At 35.3% G+C, this 17,519-nt stretch overlaps 1 protein-coding gene across 8 annotated transcripts in view; it reads left to right on the top strand.

Annotated features, from left to right (window-relative positions):
* STXBP4 (syntaxin binding protein 4) overlaps positions 1-17,519 on the top strand; it is a 199,734-nt gene that overhangs the window by 43,766 nt on the left and 138,449 nt on the right. For all 8 annotated transcript variants that reach the window (XM_024127982.3, XM_024127983.3, XM_055089833.1 and 5 more), the window contains 2 exons: positions 13,911-14,007; positions 16,363-16,454. In XM_024127982.3, the coding sequence (XP_023983750.1) occupies positions 13,911-14,007; positions 16,363-16,454 (189 nt within the window). The remainder of the gene's footprint in view (positions 1-13,910; positions 14,008-16,362; positions 16,455-17,519) is intronic.

Genomic DNA, 17,519 nt, shown 5'->3' with positions numbered 1-17,519 from the left:
TTTGTAGATTTTTTGATGATGGCCATTCTGACTGGTGTGAGGTGATAGCTCATTGTAGTTTTGATTTGCATTTCTCTAATGATTAGTGCTGTTGAGCATCCTTTCATGTGTTTGTTGGCAATCTGTATATCTTCTTTGGAGAAATATCTGTTGAGGTCTTCTGCCCATTTTTGGATTGGGTTGTTTGTTTTTTAGATATTGAGCTGCATGGGCTACTTGTATCTTTTGGAGATTAATCTTTTGTCCGTTGCTTCGTTTGCAAATATTTTCTCCCATTCTGAGGGTTGTCTTTTGGTCTTGTTTATGGTTTCCTTTACTGTGCAAAAGCTTTTAAGTTTCATTAGGTCCCATTTGTTTATTTTTGTTTTTATTTCCATTTCTCTAGGAGGTGGGTCAAAAAGGATCTTGCTATGATTTGTATCATAGAGTGTTCTGCCTATATTTTCCTCTAAAAGTTTTATAGTGTTTGGTCTTACATTTAGTTCTTTAATCCATTTTGAGTTTATTTTTGTGTATGGTGTTAGGGAGTGTTCTACATATGTGTGTGGGTTTATCTCTGGGCTTTCTATCCTGTTCCATTGATCTATATTTCTGTTTTTGTGCCAGTACCATACTGTCTTGATTACTGTAGGTTTGTAGTATAGTCTGAAGTCAGGGAGCCTGATTCCTCCAGCTCCATTTTTTGTTCTCAAGATTGCTTTGGCTATTCGGGGTCTTTTGTGTTTCCATACAAATTGTGAAATTTTTTGTTCTAGTTCTGTGAAAAATGCCAGTGGTAGTTTGATAGGGATTGCATTGAATCTGTAGATTGCTTTGGGTAGTATAGTCATTTTCACAATGTTGATTCTTCCAATCCAAGAACATGGTATATCTCTCCATCTGTTTGTATCATCTTTAATTTCTTTCATCAGTGTCTTATAGTTTTCTGCATACAGGTCTTTTGTTTCCTTGTGTAGGTTTATTCCTAGGTATTTTATTCTTTTTGTTGCAGTAGTAAATGGGAGTGTGTTTCTTTAATTTCTCTCTCAGATTTTTCATCATTAATGTATAGGAATGCAAGAGATTTCTGTGCATTAATTTTGAATCTTGCTACCTTACCAAATTCATTGATTAGCTCTAGTAGTTTTCTGGTAGCATCTGTAGGATTCTCTATGTATAGTATCATGTCATCTGCAAACAGTCAATCCAGTCATCTCTTGATGGGCACTTGGGTTTCTTGCATGTCCTGGCTATTATAAATAGTGCTGCTATGAACATTGGGATGCATGTATCTTTTCGAATTAGTGTTTTCATTTTTTCCAGATAGATACCCAGGAGTGGAATTTCTGGATCATATGGTAGTTCTACTTTTAGTTTTTTGAGGAACCTTCTTACTGTTTTCCACAGTGGCTGCACCAATCTGCATTACTTTCAACAGTGTAAAAGGGTTCCCTTTTCTCTATATCCTTGCCAACATTTGTTATTTGTAGGCTTTTCTGATGATAGCCATTCTGACAGGAGTGTGGTCATATCTCGTTGTTTTGATTTGCATTTCTCTTATAATTAGTATTGCTGAGTATCTTTTCATGTGCCTGTTGGCCATCTGTATGTCTTCTTTGGAGAAATGTCTATTCAGGCGTTCTGCCCATTTTTTGATTGGGTTGTTTGTTTTTTGATATTGAGTTTGTGAGCTTTTTGTATATTTCAGATATTAACCCCTTTTTGGTTGCATTATTTGCAAATATTTTCTCCCATCCCATAGGTTGTTTTTTCATTTTGTTGATCATTTCTTTTGCTGTACAAAAGCTTTTAAGTTTAATTAAGTTGCATTTGTTTATTTTTGCTTTTATTTCTTTTGCCTTAGGATACTGATCTAAAAGAATATTGCTATTACAATTTATGTCAAAGAGTGTTCTGCATATGTTCTCTTCTAGGAGTTTTATGGCTTCTGTTCTTACATTTAGGTCTTTAAACCATTTTGAGTTTATTTTTGTATATGGTGTGATGGAATGTTCTAATCTCATTGTTTTACATGTGACTGTCCAGTTTTCCCAGCACCACTTATTGAAGAGATGGTCTTTTCTCCATTGTGTATTGTTGTCTCCTTTTTTGTAGATTAATTGACCATAAGTGCGTGGGTTTATTTCTTGGCTGTCTGTTCTATATCATTGATATATGTGTCTGCTTTTGTGTCAGTACCACACTGTTTTGATTACTGTAGCTTTTTAGTATAGTCTGATGTCTGGAAGAGTTATACCTTCAGCTTTGTTCTTTTTTTGAACAAAAAAAGTTTGGCAGTTTGGGCTCTTCATGGTTCCATATGAATTTTATGATTGTTTGTTCTAGCTCTGTAAAAAACGTTCTAGTATTTTGATAGAGATTGAATTAAATTTGTAGATTGCTTTGGATAGAATGGCCATTTTAACAGTATTAATTCTTCCAATCCAAGAGCACAGGATACGTTTCCACTTCTTTATATCAGCTTCAGTTTTCTTCATCATTATTTTATCGTTTTCAGAGTATATGTCTTTCACCTCCTTGGTTAGGTTTATTCCTAGCTATTTTATTCTTTTGATGTGATTTTAAAGAGGGTTGTTTTTTTACTTTCTGATTCTGATATTTCATTATTAGTTTATAGACCACAGCAGAATTATGTATATTAATCTTGTATCCTGCTACCTCGTTGAAATCATTTATTAGTTCTAATAGTTTTCTGTCGAGACTTTAGGGCTCTCACTATGGAGTATCATGTCATCTGCAAATAGTGACAGTTTTATCTTTTCACTTTCAATTTGGATAATTTTTATTTCTCTTTCTGGTCTGATAGCTGTGGCTAGGACTTTTAATACTATGTTAAGTAGAAGTGGTGAGAGTGGGCATTCTTGTCATGTTCCTGAATTTAATGGGAAGGCCTACAGCTTTTCACCAGTGAGTATTATGTTGGCTGTGGGTTTCTTATAAATGGCCTATATTATGTTCAGATATGTTCCCTCTATTCCCTCTTTGGCAAGAGTTTTTATCATGAATGCATGTTGTATTTTGTCAAATGCTTTTTCTGCATCTTTTGAGATGATCACGTGGTTTTTGTCTTTCCTTTTGTTAATGTGGTGTATCACATTGATTTATTTGCATATGTTGAACCATCCTTGTGCCTCTGGAATGAATCCAACTTAATCATGGTGTATAATCCTTTTTGTGTATTGCTGGATTCAGTTTGCTAATATATTTTTGAGGACTTTTGCATCTATAGTCATCAAAGATATCGGCATGTAATTTTCTTTTTCTTGTGGCGTCTTTGTCTGGTTTTGGTATCACAGTAATAGTGGCCTCCTAGAATGAATATGGCAGTGCTCCCTCCTCTTCAATTTTTTTGGACTAGTTTGAGAAGGATAGGTATAAGTTCTTTATAGGTTTTGGTAGAATTCCCTAGTGAAGCTGCTTGGTCCTGGACTTGTCTGCAGGGAGTTATTTTATTACAGATTCTATTTCACTTCTAGTGATTGCTCATTCAAATTGTCTGTTTCTTCTTGACTCAGTCTTGGCAGGATGTATGTTTCTAGAAATTTGTCCATTTCTTCTAGGTTGTCCAATTTGTTGGCATATAACTGTACATAGTATTCTCTTATGATTTTTTGTATTTCTGTGATATCAGTTGTTATTATCCCTCTTTGATTTCTTAATTTGTTTATTTGGGTCCTCTCTTTTCTTCTTGGTGCCTAGATAGAGGTTTGTCAATTTTGTTTATCCTTTTAAAAAACCAGTTCTTGGTTTTATTGACCTTTTCTATTGTCTTTTTGATCTCTATTTTATTTCCTCTGTGACCTTTATCATTTCCTTCCTTCTTCTGACTTTGGCTTTGTTTATTCTTTTTCTAATTCTTGCAGGTGGTAGGTTAGGTTGTTTATTTGAGATTTTTCTTGTTTCTTGAGGAAAGCCTGTATCACTATGAACTTTCTTCTTAAACTGCTTTTTCTACATCCCAAAGATTTTGTAAAGTTGTGTTTTCATTTTTATTTGTCTCAAGGTATTTTCTGATTTCTTCTTTGATTATATCATTGACTCATTGGTTTTTTTAATAGCACGTTGTTTACTCTCCACGTGTTTGTTCTTTTCACTTTTTTTTCTTTCTGTGGTAGATTCCTAGTTTCAGACTGTTGTGGTCAGAAAAGGTGCTTGATATAATTTTTACCTCTAAATTTGTTGGGACTTGTGTTCCAGTATGTGGTCTATCATAGAGAACATTTCTTGTGTGCTTGAAAAGAATGTGTATTCTGCTTTTTGGGGGGTATGCAGTAGACGTTGATTAAATCCAACTCTATTGTGTCATTTTGGACCTTATTGCCTTATTGATATTCTGTCTGCATGATTTGTCCATTGATGTCAGTGGGGTGTTAAAGTCTCCTACTGTTATTGTATTATTCTCAATTTCTCCCTTTATGTCTGTTAGTATTTGCTTTATATATTTAGGTCCTCCTGTTGTAGGGTGCTTATGTTAATGAGTGTAATATCCTCTTCTTATATTGATCCCTTTATTATTATATAATATCCTTGTTTGTCTTTTGTTATAGCCTTTGTTTTAAAGTCTATTTTGTCTGATACACATATTGTTACCCCACTTTCTTGTCATTTCCATTTACATGAAATAGCTTTCTTTCATCCCCTCACTTTCAGCCTGTATGTCTCTTTAGCCCTGAAGTGTTTCTTTTGGTAGGCAACATATTGAAGGGTTTTGTTTTTTTTAATCCAATCAGCCACCCTATGTCCTTTTTTAAAAAATAAATTTACTTATTTATGTATTTATTTTTGGCTGTGTTGGGTCTTCATTGCTGCATGCGGGCACTCTCTAGTTGCGACGAGTGGCTACTCTTCGTTGCGATGCACGGGCTTCTCATTGTGGTGGCTTCTCTTGTTATGGAGCATGGGCTCCAGTAGTTGTGACGCATGGGCTCAGTAGTTGTGGCTCACGGTTTCTAGAGCACAGCTCAGTAGTTGTGGCACACGGGATTAGTTGCTCCATGACATGTGGGATCTTCCTGGACCAGGGCTCGAACCCATGTCCCCTGCATTGGCAGGCGGCTTCTTAATGACTGAGCCACCAGGGAAGTCCCCACCCTATGTCTTTTGATTGGAGTGTTTATTCCCCTGACATTCACAGTAATTATTGATAGGTAAGTACTTATTGCCATCTTATTACTTGTTTTCCAGTTGTTTTTATAGTTCTTCTCTGTTCATTTCTGCTTTTGTTTCTCCCATTGTTGTTTGATGATTTTCTTTAGTAGTATGCTTGGTTTCCTTTCTTTTTATTTCTTGTATATCTTTTGTAAATTTTTGATTTCTGGTTACAATGGGGTTCATATATGTTGATCCATAAGTATATGTACTTCATTTAAACTGATAGTCATTTCAATTCAAACACATTCTAAAAGATATACATTTTTTACTCCCCTCCCCCATGTTTTGTGTTTTTGATGTCATATTTTACATCTTAATGCTTATCCCATAACTGTTTATTGTAGTCAGAGTTTCTTTTACAATTTTTTTGTCTTTTAATCTACTTAGTTAAGTAATCTTCAATCCTTAATATATATCTGTCTTTTCTAGTGGGATTTATGCTTTCCTATAGATTCTTACTTTGCTTCCATTTAGCAAAGATCCTTCAGGATTTATTTTAGGGTAGATCTGGTGCTGCTAAATTCTTTCAGTTTTTGCTTGTCTGAAAAGTTCTCTCTCCTTCTGTTCTAAATGATAATATTGCTCGGTAGAGTCTCCTAGGTTGCAGAGTTTTCCCTTTCAGCACTTTGAATATATCATGCCACTCCCTTCTGGCCTGCAAAGTTTCTATAGGGAGATCAACTGATAGCCTTATGGGGATTCCCTTCTTTATGACTCTTTCTTTTTCTCTTGCTGCTTTCAGAATTCTCTCTTTAACTTTTGTTGTTTTAATTATGATATATTATAGTGTGGGTGTGTTTGGGTTCATCTTGTTTTTGAATCTCTGTGCCTCTTGTGCCTAGATATCTGTTTCCCTCTTTCAGTTTGGGAAATTTTACAGCCATAGTTTCTTCAAATACATTTTCGATACCCTTCCTCTTTATCTTCTCCTTCTGGAACTTCTATAATGTGAATATTGGTACATTTCATGCTATCCCAGAGATGCCATATGTTACTTTTACTTTTTTTTTTAATTTGCCTTTCTAACTGCTGTTCTGATTGGATGATTTCCATTATTTTATCTTCCAGATCATGCATGCATTCTTCTGTGTCATTTAGTTTGCCATTTGTTCCTTCTAGGGTGTTCAGGGTGTTTTTAATTTCAGATATTTAATTACCTATTTTTGATTGGGTGTCTTTTTTTTTTTTTTTTTTTTTTTTGGCCAAGACACGTAGCTTGTGGGATCTTAGTTCCCACACCAGGGATTGAACCTGCACCCTCAGCAGTGAAAGCATGGAGTTGTAACCCCTGGACCCCCAGGGAATTCCCTCAATTGGGTCTTTTTTATATTTTCTAGTTCCTGTTAAGATGATCTGTGTTTAGATCGATTCTTTTCCCTAATTCAGTTAGCAATGTTTTGAACTCTTTATCTGGTAAATTATTTCTGTTTTATTATTTCTTTTTTCAGGGGTTTTCTCTTACTCTTTCAATTAAGAGTAGTTCCTCTGCCTTTTCATTTTAGTTAACTTTCTCTGTCTCTAGGAATTTTGGTGAAACAGTTATCTATTGTGGTCTTGAAGGCATGCTCTTATCTGAGAGCATTGCTGTGCTGACTGCGTGTGCCCAGTGCCTTTAATGGAAGGGCTGGATTTGATGTGGATGCCAGTCACGTCATTCCTCAGGGTGTGCTGGCAGCTGTCACCTTGGTAGGGCCTGTGGCTGGTGATGGAGGAGCTAAAGTCTGTGCAGGGTGTGAGGTGGGACTTCTCTGCTCATTGTCTGTCACCACCCTGTCAGGGGCGGGATTTGCTCCCAAGTTGCTGGAGTAGAATCCCTGAGGGTCCGGCTAGAGCTGGCTCTGTTCCCTTTAAGTATGTGTTTTTCCTTCTCCATGCACTGGGGCCTTTGCCCCAAAGGAGGGGAGTCCTGAAGCAAGTGGGGCCTGTGTGCTCACAGAGGTCTGATACTCCGCCTTTGTAGGCATCTACAGCTTTGCTCAGATGCAATCCGTGGTCACATCTTTTCCCTGGCTGTGGTCACCTGAGATCTAGTGTTGTACGGTGGCATGGAGTTAGTGGGGCTGGAGTGTTTGCTCAGCTTGGGCTGGCACACTTAGTGAGGCAGTCACAGGAAATCTGGCCACCACGCTGCTATAAGAAATCTGGGCTGCTTCTGGGGCATCTCTTGAGTAAGCACCAACAGTGGCTACCGCTTCCCTATCTGGGCTACACCCCGCACCCCCAGGTTGCCTCTGCATCCCTAAGTCAAGTCTTCTCCCAGGTCCTGGGTGCCCTAGATCCAGTGCCATGCTGTGGCAGAGAGTGAGTGGGGTGTTCTCTTTGCTTGGACTGGGGAGCATGGCAAGGTGGCAGCTGCTAGGGCAGACCTCTCTCCACCCTGCCTCGGGGCAGGCTAGCACCCACCCACTCCTCATGTGTGGAGTCTGGCTTCTCTGGCCTTTCTATCTGTTCCAGCAGTTCTCCAAGTGGCAAAGGGAGCTTGTCTCCTTTGCATAGCACACCAGGACTGGGATGCCCAGTCTGTGGCTCAACCCGCTCACACCCCAGGATGAATGTCCGCCCATGTGATCCCCCCTTTCCTCTGAGTTCTCTCTCATGGACACAGGTCCCAACCCAATCACTTTTCTTCCCGTTCTATACAGGTACGGCATATCTTTCTTTCAGCCTTGGTTGTACAGGAGTGCTTCTACCAGTTTCCAGTTAGTTTTCCATGAGAATTTTTCCATATGTCAATGTAGTTTTTATGTGTTTGTGGGGAAAGGTGAGCTCCATGTCCTCTTACTCTGCCATCTTCATCTCCCATCAAATTACTTTCAATTTAAATTTATGAGCTTACCTCACTGACATGCTGTATTCTTGTAAATTTTTCTTTCAACAGAACTTCCATCTGTTACTAAGTTTAGCTCAGGAAAAATTTACATGGTAGTTAATTGCATTTTGCAATTTTATTATTACTTAATACAATAAGAATCACTGTATATTGAGTACCTTCTGTGATAGGTCTTTTGTTTGCATTATTTTTGTAAAATTGTTTTTATTTCTTTTTTTTTTAAAGGAAACTTTATTTTTATTTATTTATTTATTTATTTTTGGCTGTGTTGGGTCTTTGCTGCTGTGTGCAAGCTTTCTCGAGTTGCGGCAAGTGGGGGCTACTCTTCGTTGTGGTGCACGGGCTTCTCATTGTGGTGGTTTCTCTTGTTGCAGAACACGGACTCTAGGCACACGGACTTCAGTAGTTGTGGCACGTGGGCTCAGTAGTTGTGGCTCATGGGCTCTAGAGTGCAGGCTCAGTAATTGTGGCGCACAGGTTTAGTTGCTCCGCGGCATGTGGGATCTTTCTGGACCAGGGCTCGAACCCGTGTCCCCTGCATTGGCAGGCGGATTCTTAACCACTGCGCCACCCGGGAAGTCCCTGTTTTTATTTCTTTATAAAATATTTCTATTTTATTTCTTTATATGAGAATATTAATCATATGCAAGAATGATTATATTTTATGTATAGAGTTTAAAGATTAATAAAACAAATACACATATATTCCACCACCCAGCTAAGAATGAGAATCTTTGACATTGCCTGTGTCTTTCTTCTTGATTGTATTTTCCTCTTTCCCCCAGAGGTAACTCTATTCCAAATGTTGAGTATCATCTATATGCTTTTTAAAAGTTGATTACTAAAATATTAATAAGGTCAAAGAGTTTATTTACCTTCAGCCTAACTTAAGGTATTGTTAAAATGTTCCTTCTGTTTCTTCATCTCCTGGAAAAATGCTTGGCTCATAGTATATGCTCAGAAAATAATTGTTCGATTGGTGTATTGTTTTCTAAAGTAATTCTACCAATTTTCATTCCTACTAGTCTTATGCAAGAATTCCCATTGCTCCACATTCTTTACATTTAGTCTAATTATAATGCATTTTGTGTTCTTTCTACCATCTTATTTAAATTTTTTTTCTGTTTTCTTGTTTTTAATCCCATTTTTAGCCCATGTTTACTGTATTTTTTTGGTTTGATTATGTTTGATTTTTTGGTTGGTGGTTTTTGCATTTTATTTTTTTTCTCCCCTGTCTTATTTAGAAATTGTACCTTCTCTTGCTAAACTTTTAGTGATTACCTTAAAATTTTAACATTCATCTTTAACTTAGTCTAAAGTTAGTCAGAATCTTTACCCTTCTTTCAAATATACAAGGTGCTTATAATACTTTAACTCTGATTAGCCTCTTCCGAACTTTCATGCTTCTTATTGCCCAGTATTTTAGCTTTAGTGATGCATTATTTTTCTAATTCACTGTCTTTCTTTGCGGTCACCTGCTATTTCAGTCACATAACCACTGAGTTTCTAATTTATTTTCTACCTAGTATTTTTATAATATCTTGTTCCTAATTTTATTCTTGATTCACCTTTTTTAACTTAAGAAAGATAAACAAAATGTAGTACATACATACAATAGACTATTATTGGGCTGTAAAAGGAATGAAGTTCTGATATATGCTATAACATAGACAAACCTTGAAACATTAAGCTAAGTGAAAGGAGCTAGGCACAAAAAGTTACATGATTCTATTTATATGAAATGCCCAGAATAGTCAAATCCATATAGACAGAAAATAGATTTGTGGTTGCCTGGGGCTGGCGGGATAGGGAAAAATAGCAAGTGACTGCTAATGGGTATGGGGTTTCTTTTAGCGGTGATGAAAATTTTCTAGAATTAGGTGATTGATGTACAACTATGTGAATGTACTAAAAGCCACTTAACTGTACACTAAAACAGTGAACTTTTTGTGAATTATATCTCAGTATATATTATTAATAAAAAGTCACATTGATATATAGAGTATGGTCCCATTTATATAAAAATTAAAACTTAAAAATATTTTTAAAAACTATTCATCACATATATTTATAAAAATATGAAGTAATGGTATAAAAGCACACTTGGGAACTATCCATGAGAAACTGCATAAAGAGAGATTGTAAGAAAGTGAAGTTATGCCAAAAAGTGGGAGAAAATATTTGTAATGCACATAACATATACAATTTTGGTATCCAGAATATATGAAGAACTCCTAGAAATAAGTCAGAAAAAGACCTGTCAATACTATTCCTAGGGTAGGAAGAACTTCCTACCCTAAAGAAATGTTTACCCATGTGCTGTAGTAGATGTGTACAAGAATGTTCATTGCTGGTAAGCAGAAAACCCCAATGTTCATCTAGAGGAGGATGGATTAATACATTGTGGCATATTAATCTAATCAAATATTAGATCAGTCAAAGTGAATGTATTAATGTTACAATACCATATAACCATGTGGATGAATGATAAAACAATCCTGTAGGGTAAAAAGACCAAGTTTTAGAAGACTATCAGTCGCATATTAATGAAGCTAAAAAACAGCAAAACAAAAAAACATGTTAAGGATGCATAGTATGTGACAAACCATTTTAAAGTAAATAGTATGGGAATGATAATGACATGACATAGTTCTTTAGTAGTGGTTACCTCTAGTATAGTAGGAGAGGAGTATGTTACATAAATCAATAGTATTAGCAAATTTGTAATTCTTTTTTTTTTTTTGTTTTGCGGGCCTCCCTCTGTTGCGGCCTCTCCCGTTGCGGAGCACAGGCTCCGGACGCGCAGGCTCATTGGCCATGGCTCACGGGCCCAGCCGCTCCGCGGCATGTGGGATCCTCCCAGACCGGGGCGCGAACCCGGTTCCCCTGTATCGGCAGGCGGACGCGCAACCACCGCGCCACCAGGGAAGCCCCTGTAATTCTTAAATGGATTCATGGATGTTTTAAAACATATATTTGTTACATGTATGTTTTTAGTGGATTTCAAATATATAATAAAATGCTTGGGGAGAAGTACAGAAGGGGCTTTTGCAATGTTTTGTTACATTCAAAATCTGAAGTAAATATACTTAAATACTAAGCTTTAATGTACTATTATAACAAGTTTTAAAAGCATGCAAAATATCTAAAATGTACAGAATAGAAAACTGTTATATACTGATAATTTTTTAAAAGACATAGAACACTGTATATAGTATAATTTAATTCTTGCAAAAGATATATAATTTATTTTTTTACATATACAGGTGCTATATATGTGGAAGAAATCAGGAAAATTATACACCAGTCGATTAATAGTGTTTGTCTCTGGAGGAGTGGTTCTCAGAAGCAGGGATGTGGATTTTTTTTGCCTCAGGGGACATTTGGCAATGTCTGGGGACATTTTGGGTTTTTACATTTGGGAGAATGCCACCAAATTAGGAATCACTAACAAAAACTACTTCCTCAAACTTTACGTATGAAAATTTAAAACATATCGCTAAATAATTTATGTCAAAAACATTGTTAATAAACATATAAAAGAAGCTAAATCTCACTTGTAGTTAGGAGAATTCAAATTAACAACATACTATTTCATATTCAACATATTGACAAAAATTAAAGTGTGAAAACAGCAAATGCTGTTAAGAATGTAGAAAAATAGAGCTGCTTATATACTAGTGTTGCGCATAAATTGATATAACCAGTTTGGAGAGCAATTTTATAATATCTAAGAACTTTGACAGTATATATACCCTATGACTCAGCATTTCCTCTTCTAGGGACGTACTGTAGAGAAATTTTTACACATCTATATGAGGAGATGTGTAAAATGTCTTATTATAAAAAACAGAGTGGAGTAATTATAAAAAGCCCATCAATGAGAGAATGGATAATAAATTATAATACATTCATCCAGTTAGACACCATTTAAATTTAAAATAAGTGAACTAGTTTTGCAGTTAACTATATTGAGCAATTGTGAAATTGTAACATTGAGGTAAAAAATAAAAATAATTTGTAAGGTTATCGTTTTATATTATACTATGCATGTAAAATCATAAATGCACAAGAGTACATGTTATTAGGGGATAAATGTAGTAGTGGCATCAAATCATGGACCGGAAGGATATGCCAGCCTTAGGATAGTGGTTCCTGCTGAGAAACAATGGAGAAAGCTTTCAACCAAGTCTATAATGTTTATTTCTTAAAAATATATATATATAAATTTCAAGCAAATACTAATGAGTATATACTTGATTATGAGAAGTAAATGGGTGTTCTTTGTATTATTCTCTTTCCTTTTTTTTGGTGTATTTGGAATATTTTTTATGACTGAAGGAAAAGAATATCAAAATTTAAGAATCATTATTCCATGTTATGAAAGGCAATGACTGTGTAGATATGGCAGGCAGATGATGCTTGGTTAAAATGCTCTAGAATCACTTTTGAAGGAATCTTTCCGATGTTTTCCCTTCCTTCTGTCTCCTTTTCTCACTGTGCCCAGCCACCTATACATTGACCAGTTTGGTTTTGCCACAGTACATCCTGTACACACTTCTATTAAATTACATATTGCACTAATTACATTTATTTACATGTTATCCTCCCCCTAGAGACCATAGCTTTTTGAGGGTAGTGGCTATATCTTGTTTATGTCCCTTTGTATAGTTTAGTGCCTAACAAATAGTAAGCACTAAATAAGTACTTGGTAAATGAAGTGATGGATGACTGAACAGATTTCAAAGGAGGAAGGAATATATAAGGACAATTACTAGTGTTAACCTTTACCTACATTTTAGTTTTGATGTTCTTGCCAGAATCCGATAATAGGGCATCTAGTCAGTCCTTATTCATTAGTTAAGATTAGACTTTGCTATATATAACCTGAGAACCTAAAATAGCAGTGGTTTCCATTAGAAATTTATTTTTCTTACACCAAAAAGAAACCTGAAAGAAAGTAATCCAGGGCTGGCATGGAGATTATACATGCTTTTAAGTATCTTTCTGCTCCACCATCTTTGTTGAGGTGGCTCATGAACCAAGATGACTACTTAAATTCCAGCCATCTTTTCTTTCTTCCCTCCTTTCTTTTCCTTCCTTCTTTCATCTTTTTTTTTTCCTTTTAATTAAGACCAAAGAGAGAAGGAAAAAAGGGACAAGAAGTACCTACCCCACTTTTGAAAGACTTACCAGAAGTTCCCTGCAAGTTCGCTTTATGTCTCCTTGGGTAGTACATAGTCATATGGCCTTATCAAGCTGCAGAACGGTCTGGGAAATATCTTTTAGCTGAATGACAATGTTTCTAGCTAAAGATTTTGATTCTGTTACTAAAGAACAAGGAGAGAATAGACACTGAAATACAACTAGCAGGCTCTGAAATTTTAATTAGCTATGGGTACTAAAAAGAGAAGGTAGAGAGAAGAGGGTTCCAGAGAAAGCTTTTTAGTTTATTATTTATGTAAGCCTGCCCATAAACAAGGCAAAAATTCAAATTTTTTGTATTCCACCCAATTCCTGTAATCCTTAGTTTTGGTCTCAAATACAAGATATCAACAAAATATCAGTGTTTTAGAGTGCTACTTAGAAAAATTAATGTTAAATCAGATTTATTAGGATTTCCTTGCTGTTTTTCTTCTGCCATGTCACATATTTTAAACTAAGAAGTAGTTTGAATTTTGGTTCTAGAGATATGCTATTTGGCATCGGCCAAAGTGCTAGCCTTGGGGGAAAAAATGAGGTGGTGGTAGATCAAGAAGCTAATATTTTATGGAAAATTAATCCATAAATAGTCATCAGACTTTCTTTGATCATGGTCACTGTTCCTGATATTGATTCTTTTCACTGGATTGTAAAATAAAGTTGTAACGAAAAGTTTTATTCTTTGGAGATTTGAAAAATTGCTTCACATGAATCCCTTTTCTTCCAGGCTCTAAATTATCTTGGTATTCAGCCCACAAAGGAACAACACCAAGCCCTGAGACAGCAAGTGCAAGTAGACCCAAAGGGGACAGTGTCTTTTGGAGGTAATATTTAGGTTCATTATGTGTGTCATCACAGAAACTTATTGTGGCCCATATTCATTGAGTGCCTCTTCTTTGGAAGGAGAGAAAGAAAAATAAAACCACATCTGTTTTAAGTTCCTTAATCAGTATTCTAAAGACTCAGATAGAATTATTGGTTTTACTGGGTCAGCAGAAAGGACAACTTCCTTAGAATCTTTCAACTTTAAAATATCATTCAATCATGTTCTTTTTTTATTTTTAATTTATTCCATAAACATTGCTTTAGTAATAACAAAAGAAACAATATAAAATATAGAAGCCCTAGTTCTGCTACTGTGAAATTCTAATTTTTTTTCGGACAGTATGATATAATAAATATTTCATTATGCTGTATAATTATTCTTATTTTTATTTTATAATTATTATTAAAGATAGCAAATTGTGAACATACTCCATTGATATACTATAATATTAAGCTTTTCCACTATTGGGAATTTTGATGGTTTTTCATTAACTGACAATATAAATAATTCTATATTTAATATAGCTTTTTTTCTTCTTTCTCTTAGGATAAATCCCCATAAGTGGCTTAGACTTTTGATATGTATTGATAAATTGTTTTCCAGAGACATTTTACACACATATTTGTTCGCCATTAGTAATGTTTGAATGTTACAGTTTTTTGTATCCTTTACAGCATTAAGTATTTAATTTTTTTCTTGTAGAGTAGATGCAACATTGTATCAATTTAAAAGCATCTGCATTGCTAAAAGAAATTTGGGGGTTTGAAGTGATGAAAAAAGATGTATTTGTTCCCCTCTGCTCTTGAAATCATAGAGTATAATGAGAACAAGAAACAGAAATACATGTAAAACCACAATGTATAAGGACAAAGTAGATGAGGAAAATAAATGAATTAGTGAGCAGAGTCATTTAAAGTCCAAGTGTCTGAAGAGATAGAAGAATCACAACGGGAAACAAGCTGATTCCTGGAAAGGCTCAGGAACTGAAAACATTGAGTACTTAAGGCTGTGTTAAGGAGCAACTATATATGCTGTTCCCTGCCCCCTCTCAAGTAATCCACAATGACCATCCCTTACCCTTGCAGAGGAAAATAAGTATATTCCCTTGAGAAATTAAACCAGATTGATTCTGGACCTATAGTTGCCAGCAGCTAAGGAATTTGGGGATGTGTATGGTGAATTATCACTTACAAAACACACACAGATTGTTCATTGATATTTGCAACCATGTGTATGCTCTGTAGGCAAGAGGTTGTAAGATTCTCTCTGAAGAACCTGAACAAAGTATCATAATAGCTGGGCACTTTATTGCTCTGTGGTGAAACCTACTAGTTGACAAAGCGAGTTATGCACACAAAATTTCCAATCAATGATTTAGTGCCTGATTTGTCTTAAATATGAACACCAGACATTTGGAGAAATCCTCCAACATAAAATACAAAGTCCCAAAGTATCAGACAAATAGAAAAAGAGGAACTCAGAAAAAAGGGAAATATTATGAGAGCAGAAAAGAACTTCACGTAAACCATAATTAGCATCTTTTAAAAAGATAAGCGAAACTAAGGCATCCATGCAATAAGAGTAGGATACTGTAAAATAGGAACAATTAAAAGGATTATTGGAAACTAAAAATATAAGAATCAAATTTTTTAAAAATTGAAGTTAGTTGTATGAACAAGTCACACTCCATGTCTGAAGAAGCGTATAGTTTGCTAGGTTGGCATCAGGCAGTGCTATATAACAAACAAGAGAATATGCCTTCAAGTCACACTTCAGTGGAATCTTGCTCTGCTACTTATTTGCCAAGTAGCCTTGGGAGGTTTAAGACAGTTAACTTATCTTAGCCCAAACTGTAAAATGGAGAGGATGAGAAGAACTACCGCAGAAAATCTCAAGATGAAATCGCAAAGGGCCATGCGTAGCATATAGAGGCTGTTATAGAAACATTTCCTGCTATTATTATTATTACTATTATTATTAATATTAAACCTCAGGTTCTTTTGGCTAGAAAAGCTGTAAATCATATTACTATCATATGTTTTAGAAAAAGTACTATTCATAATAAAAGAGTTGGAGAGATAGTTATGCCTATGACATTTATTTGCTTCATTATCGTATCTGATTTATTAACTTCAGCAAAGGTAAATGAAATGAGTAAAAACCAGTTTATCTCTTACTTCTTATGTGAACTTAAATTTATCTGTCACTTCAGTTAACACTATTAAGGTAATTTAAGTAAGTTAAATTTTAAGCATTAGTTATAACACATAGCTTCAGCTTCATGTAGAAAAAGGTAAGGTTTGCTTAGATGAGGTTAAATGCTGTATTCTTACTGAAATATGTCCTATTTTAGATTTTGTCCAGGTTGCCAGAAACTTGTTTTGCTTGCATTTGGGTGAAGCAAATGTTGGTGCACATGAAATTTCCACCATATTAGACTCACAGGTAGAGTATGCCCTATAGAATTGTCTTGATTGCACTTAAATCATAAGTCTTAAATGATATCTGTCATATATATATATGTAGGCTTTTTTTCATTTTTTAAATTTTTTTAAAAAATAAATTATGCAGATAATACATGCTTTTTGGATAAATATATAAAATACAGATAATTTAAAATCAAAAGTAAAATTTTACCTTGATCTCCTCTATCTTCCTCTCTCACTATTCCCTCATGCTATTCCCATCTTTAAATTTACCACAGAAAAGTACTCATATTGTAAGTGTAAACCCTCTGAAATTTTACAATCTGAACCATTCTTGTGTAATCAGCATCCACATCAAGAAACATAACATTAAAGAAACTACTAGGACCCTGATGTCTGTCTCCTACTCGCCAAGTTCCTTTCTAAATTACTAGCGCTTGCCCCCGCCACTCCCAGTCAAGGTAACAGTTACTCTTTTGCTTCTAACAACATAGATTGGTTTTGCTCTTTTTGTGCTTTACATAAAATGGAATTGTGAAGTCTGTTAACTTCGTAAGTCGTTTGTTCTACAAACCTTTGACACTTATATTGCCAAATCTTTCAGTCCTTTCCATTATGAATTTTTGCTATTGTTACATTATTAAAGGTCTTCCCAATTTATATTATGTATTAACATATTATATATAGATAACTTATTTTTGTTTATTCATGAGGTTGGGCCCCAAATGGATAACCACGTGCCCTTATTCCACCATCATTTATTCAATAACCATCCTTTTCCACTTTTGCCACTAATTTGAAATACAACTTTAATACATACTAAATTGCATCTGGATACACAGCTGTTTTTCTTTTTTTTTTTTAAACATCTTTATTGGGGTATAATTGCTTTACATTGTTGTGTTTGTTGCTGCTGTATCAGTTATACATATACATATATCCCCATATCCCCTCCCTCTTGCATCTCCCTCCCACCCTCCCTATCCCACCCCTGTAGGTGATCACAAAGCACCAAGCTGATCCCCCTGTGCTATGCAGCTGCTTCCCACTAGCTATCTATTTTACATTTGTAGTGTATATATGT

The sequence above is a fragment of the Physeter macrocephalus genome, chromosome 14 (assembly GCF_002837175.3).
Source record: "Physeter macrocephalus isolate SW-GA chromosome 14, ASM283717v5, whole genome shotgun sequence".
In the NCBI taxonomy this organism is placed as follows: Eukaryota; Metazoa; Chordata; class Mammalia; order Artiodactyla; family Physeteridae; genus Physeter; species Physeter macrocephalus.
Note: the sequence above shows the minus strand (reverse complement) of the source record. Positions and strands in the feature narration are given on the sequence as shown.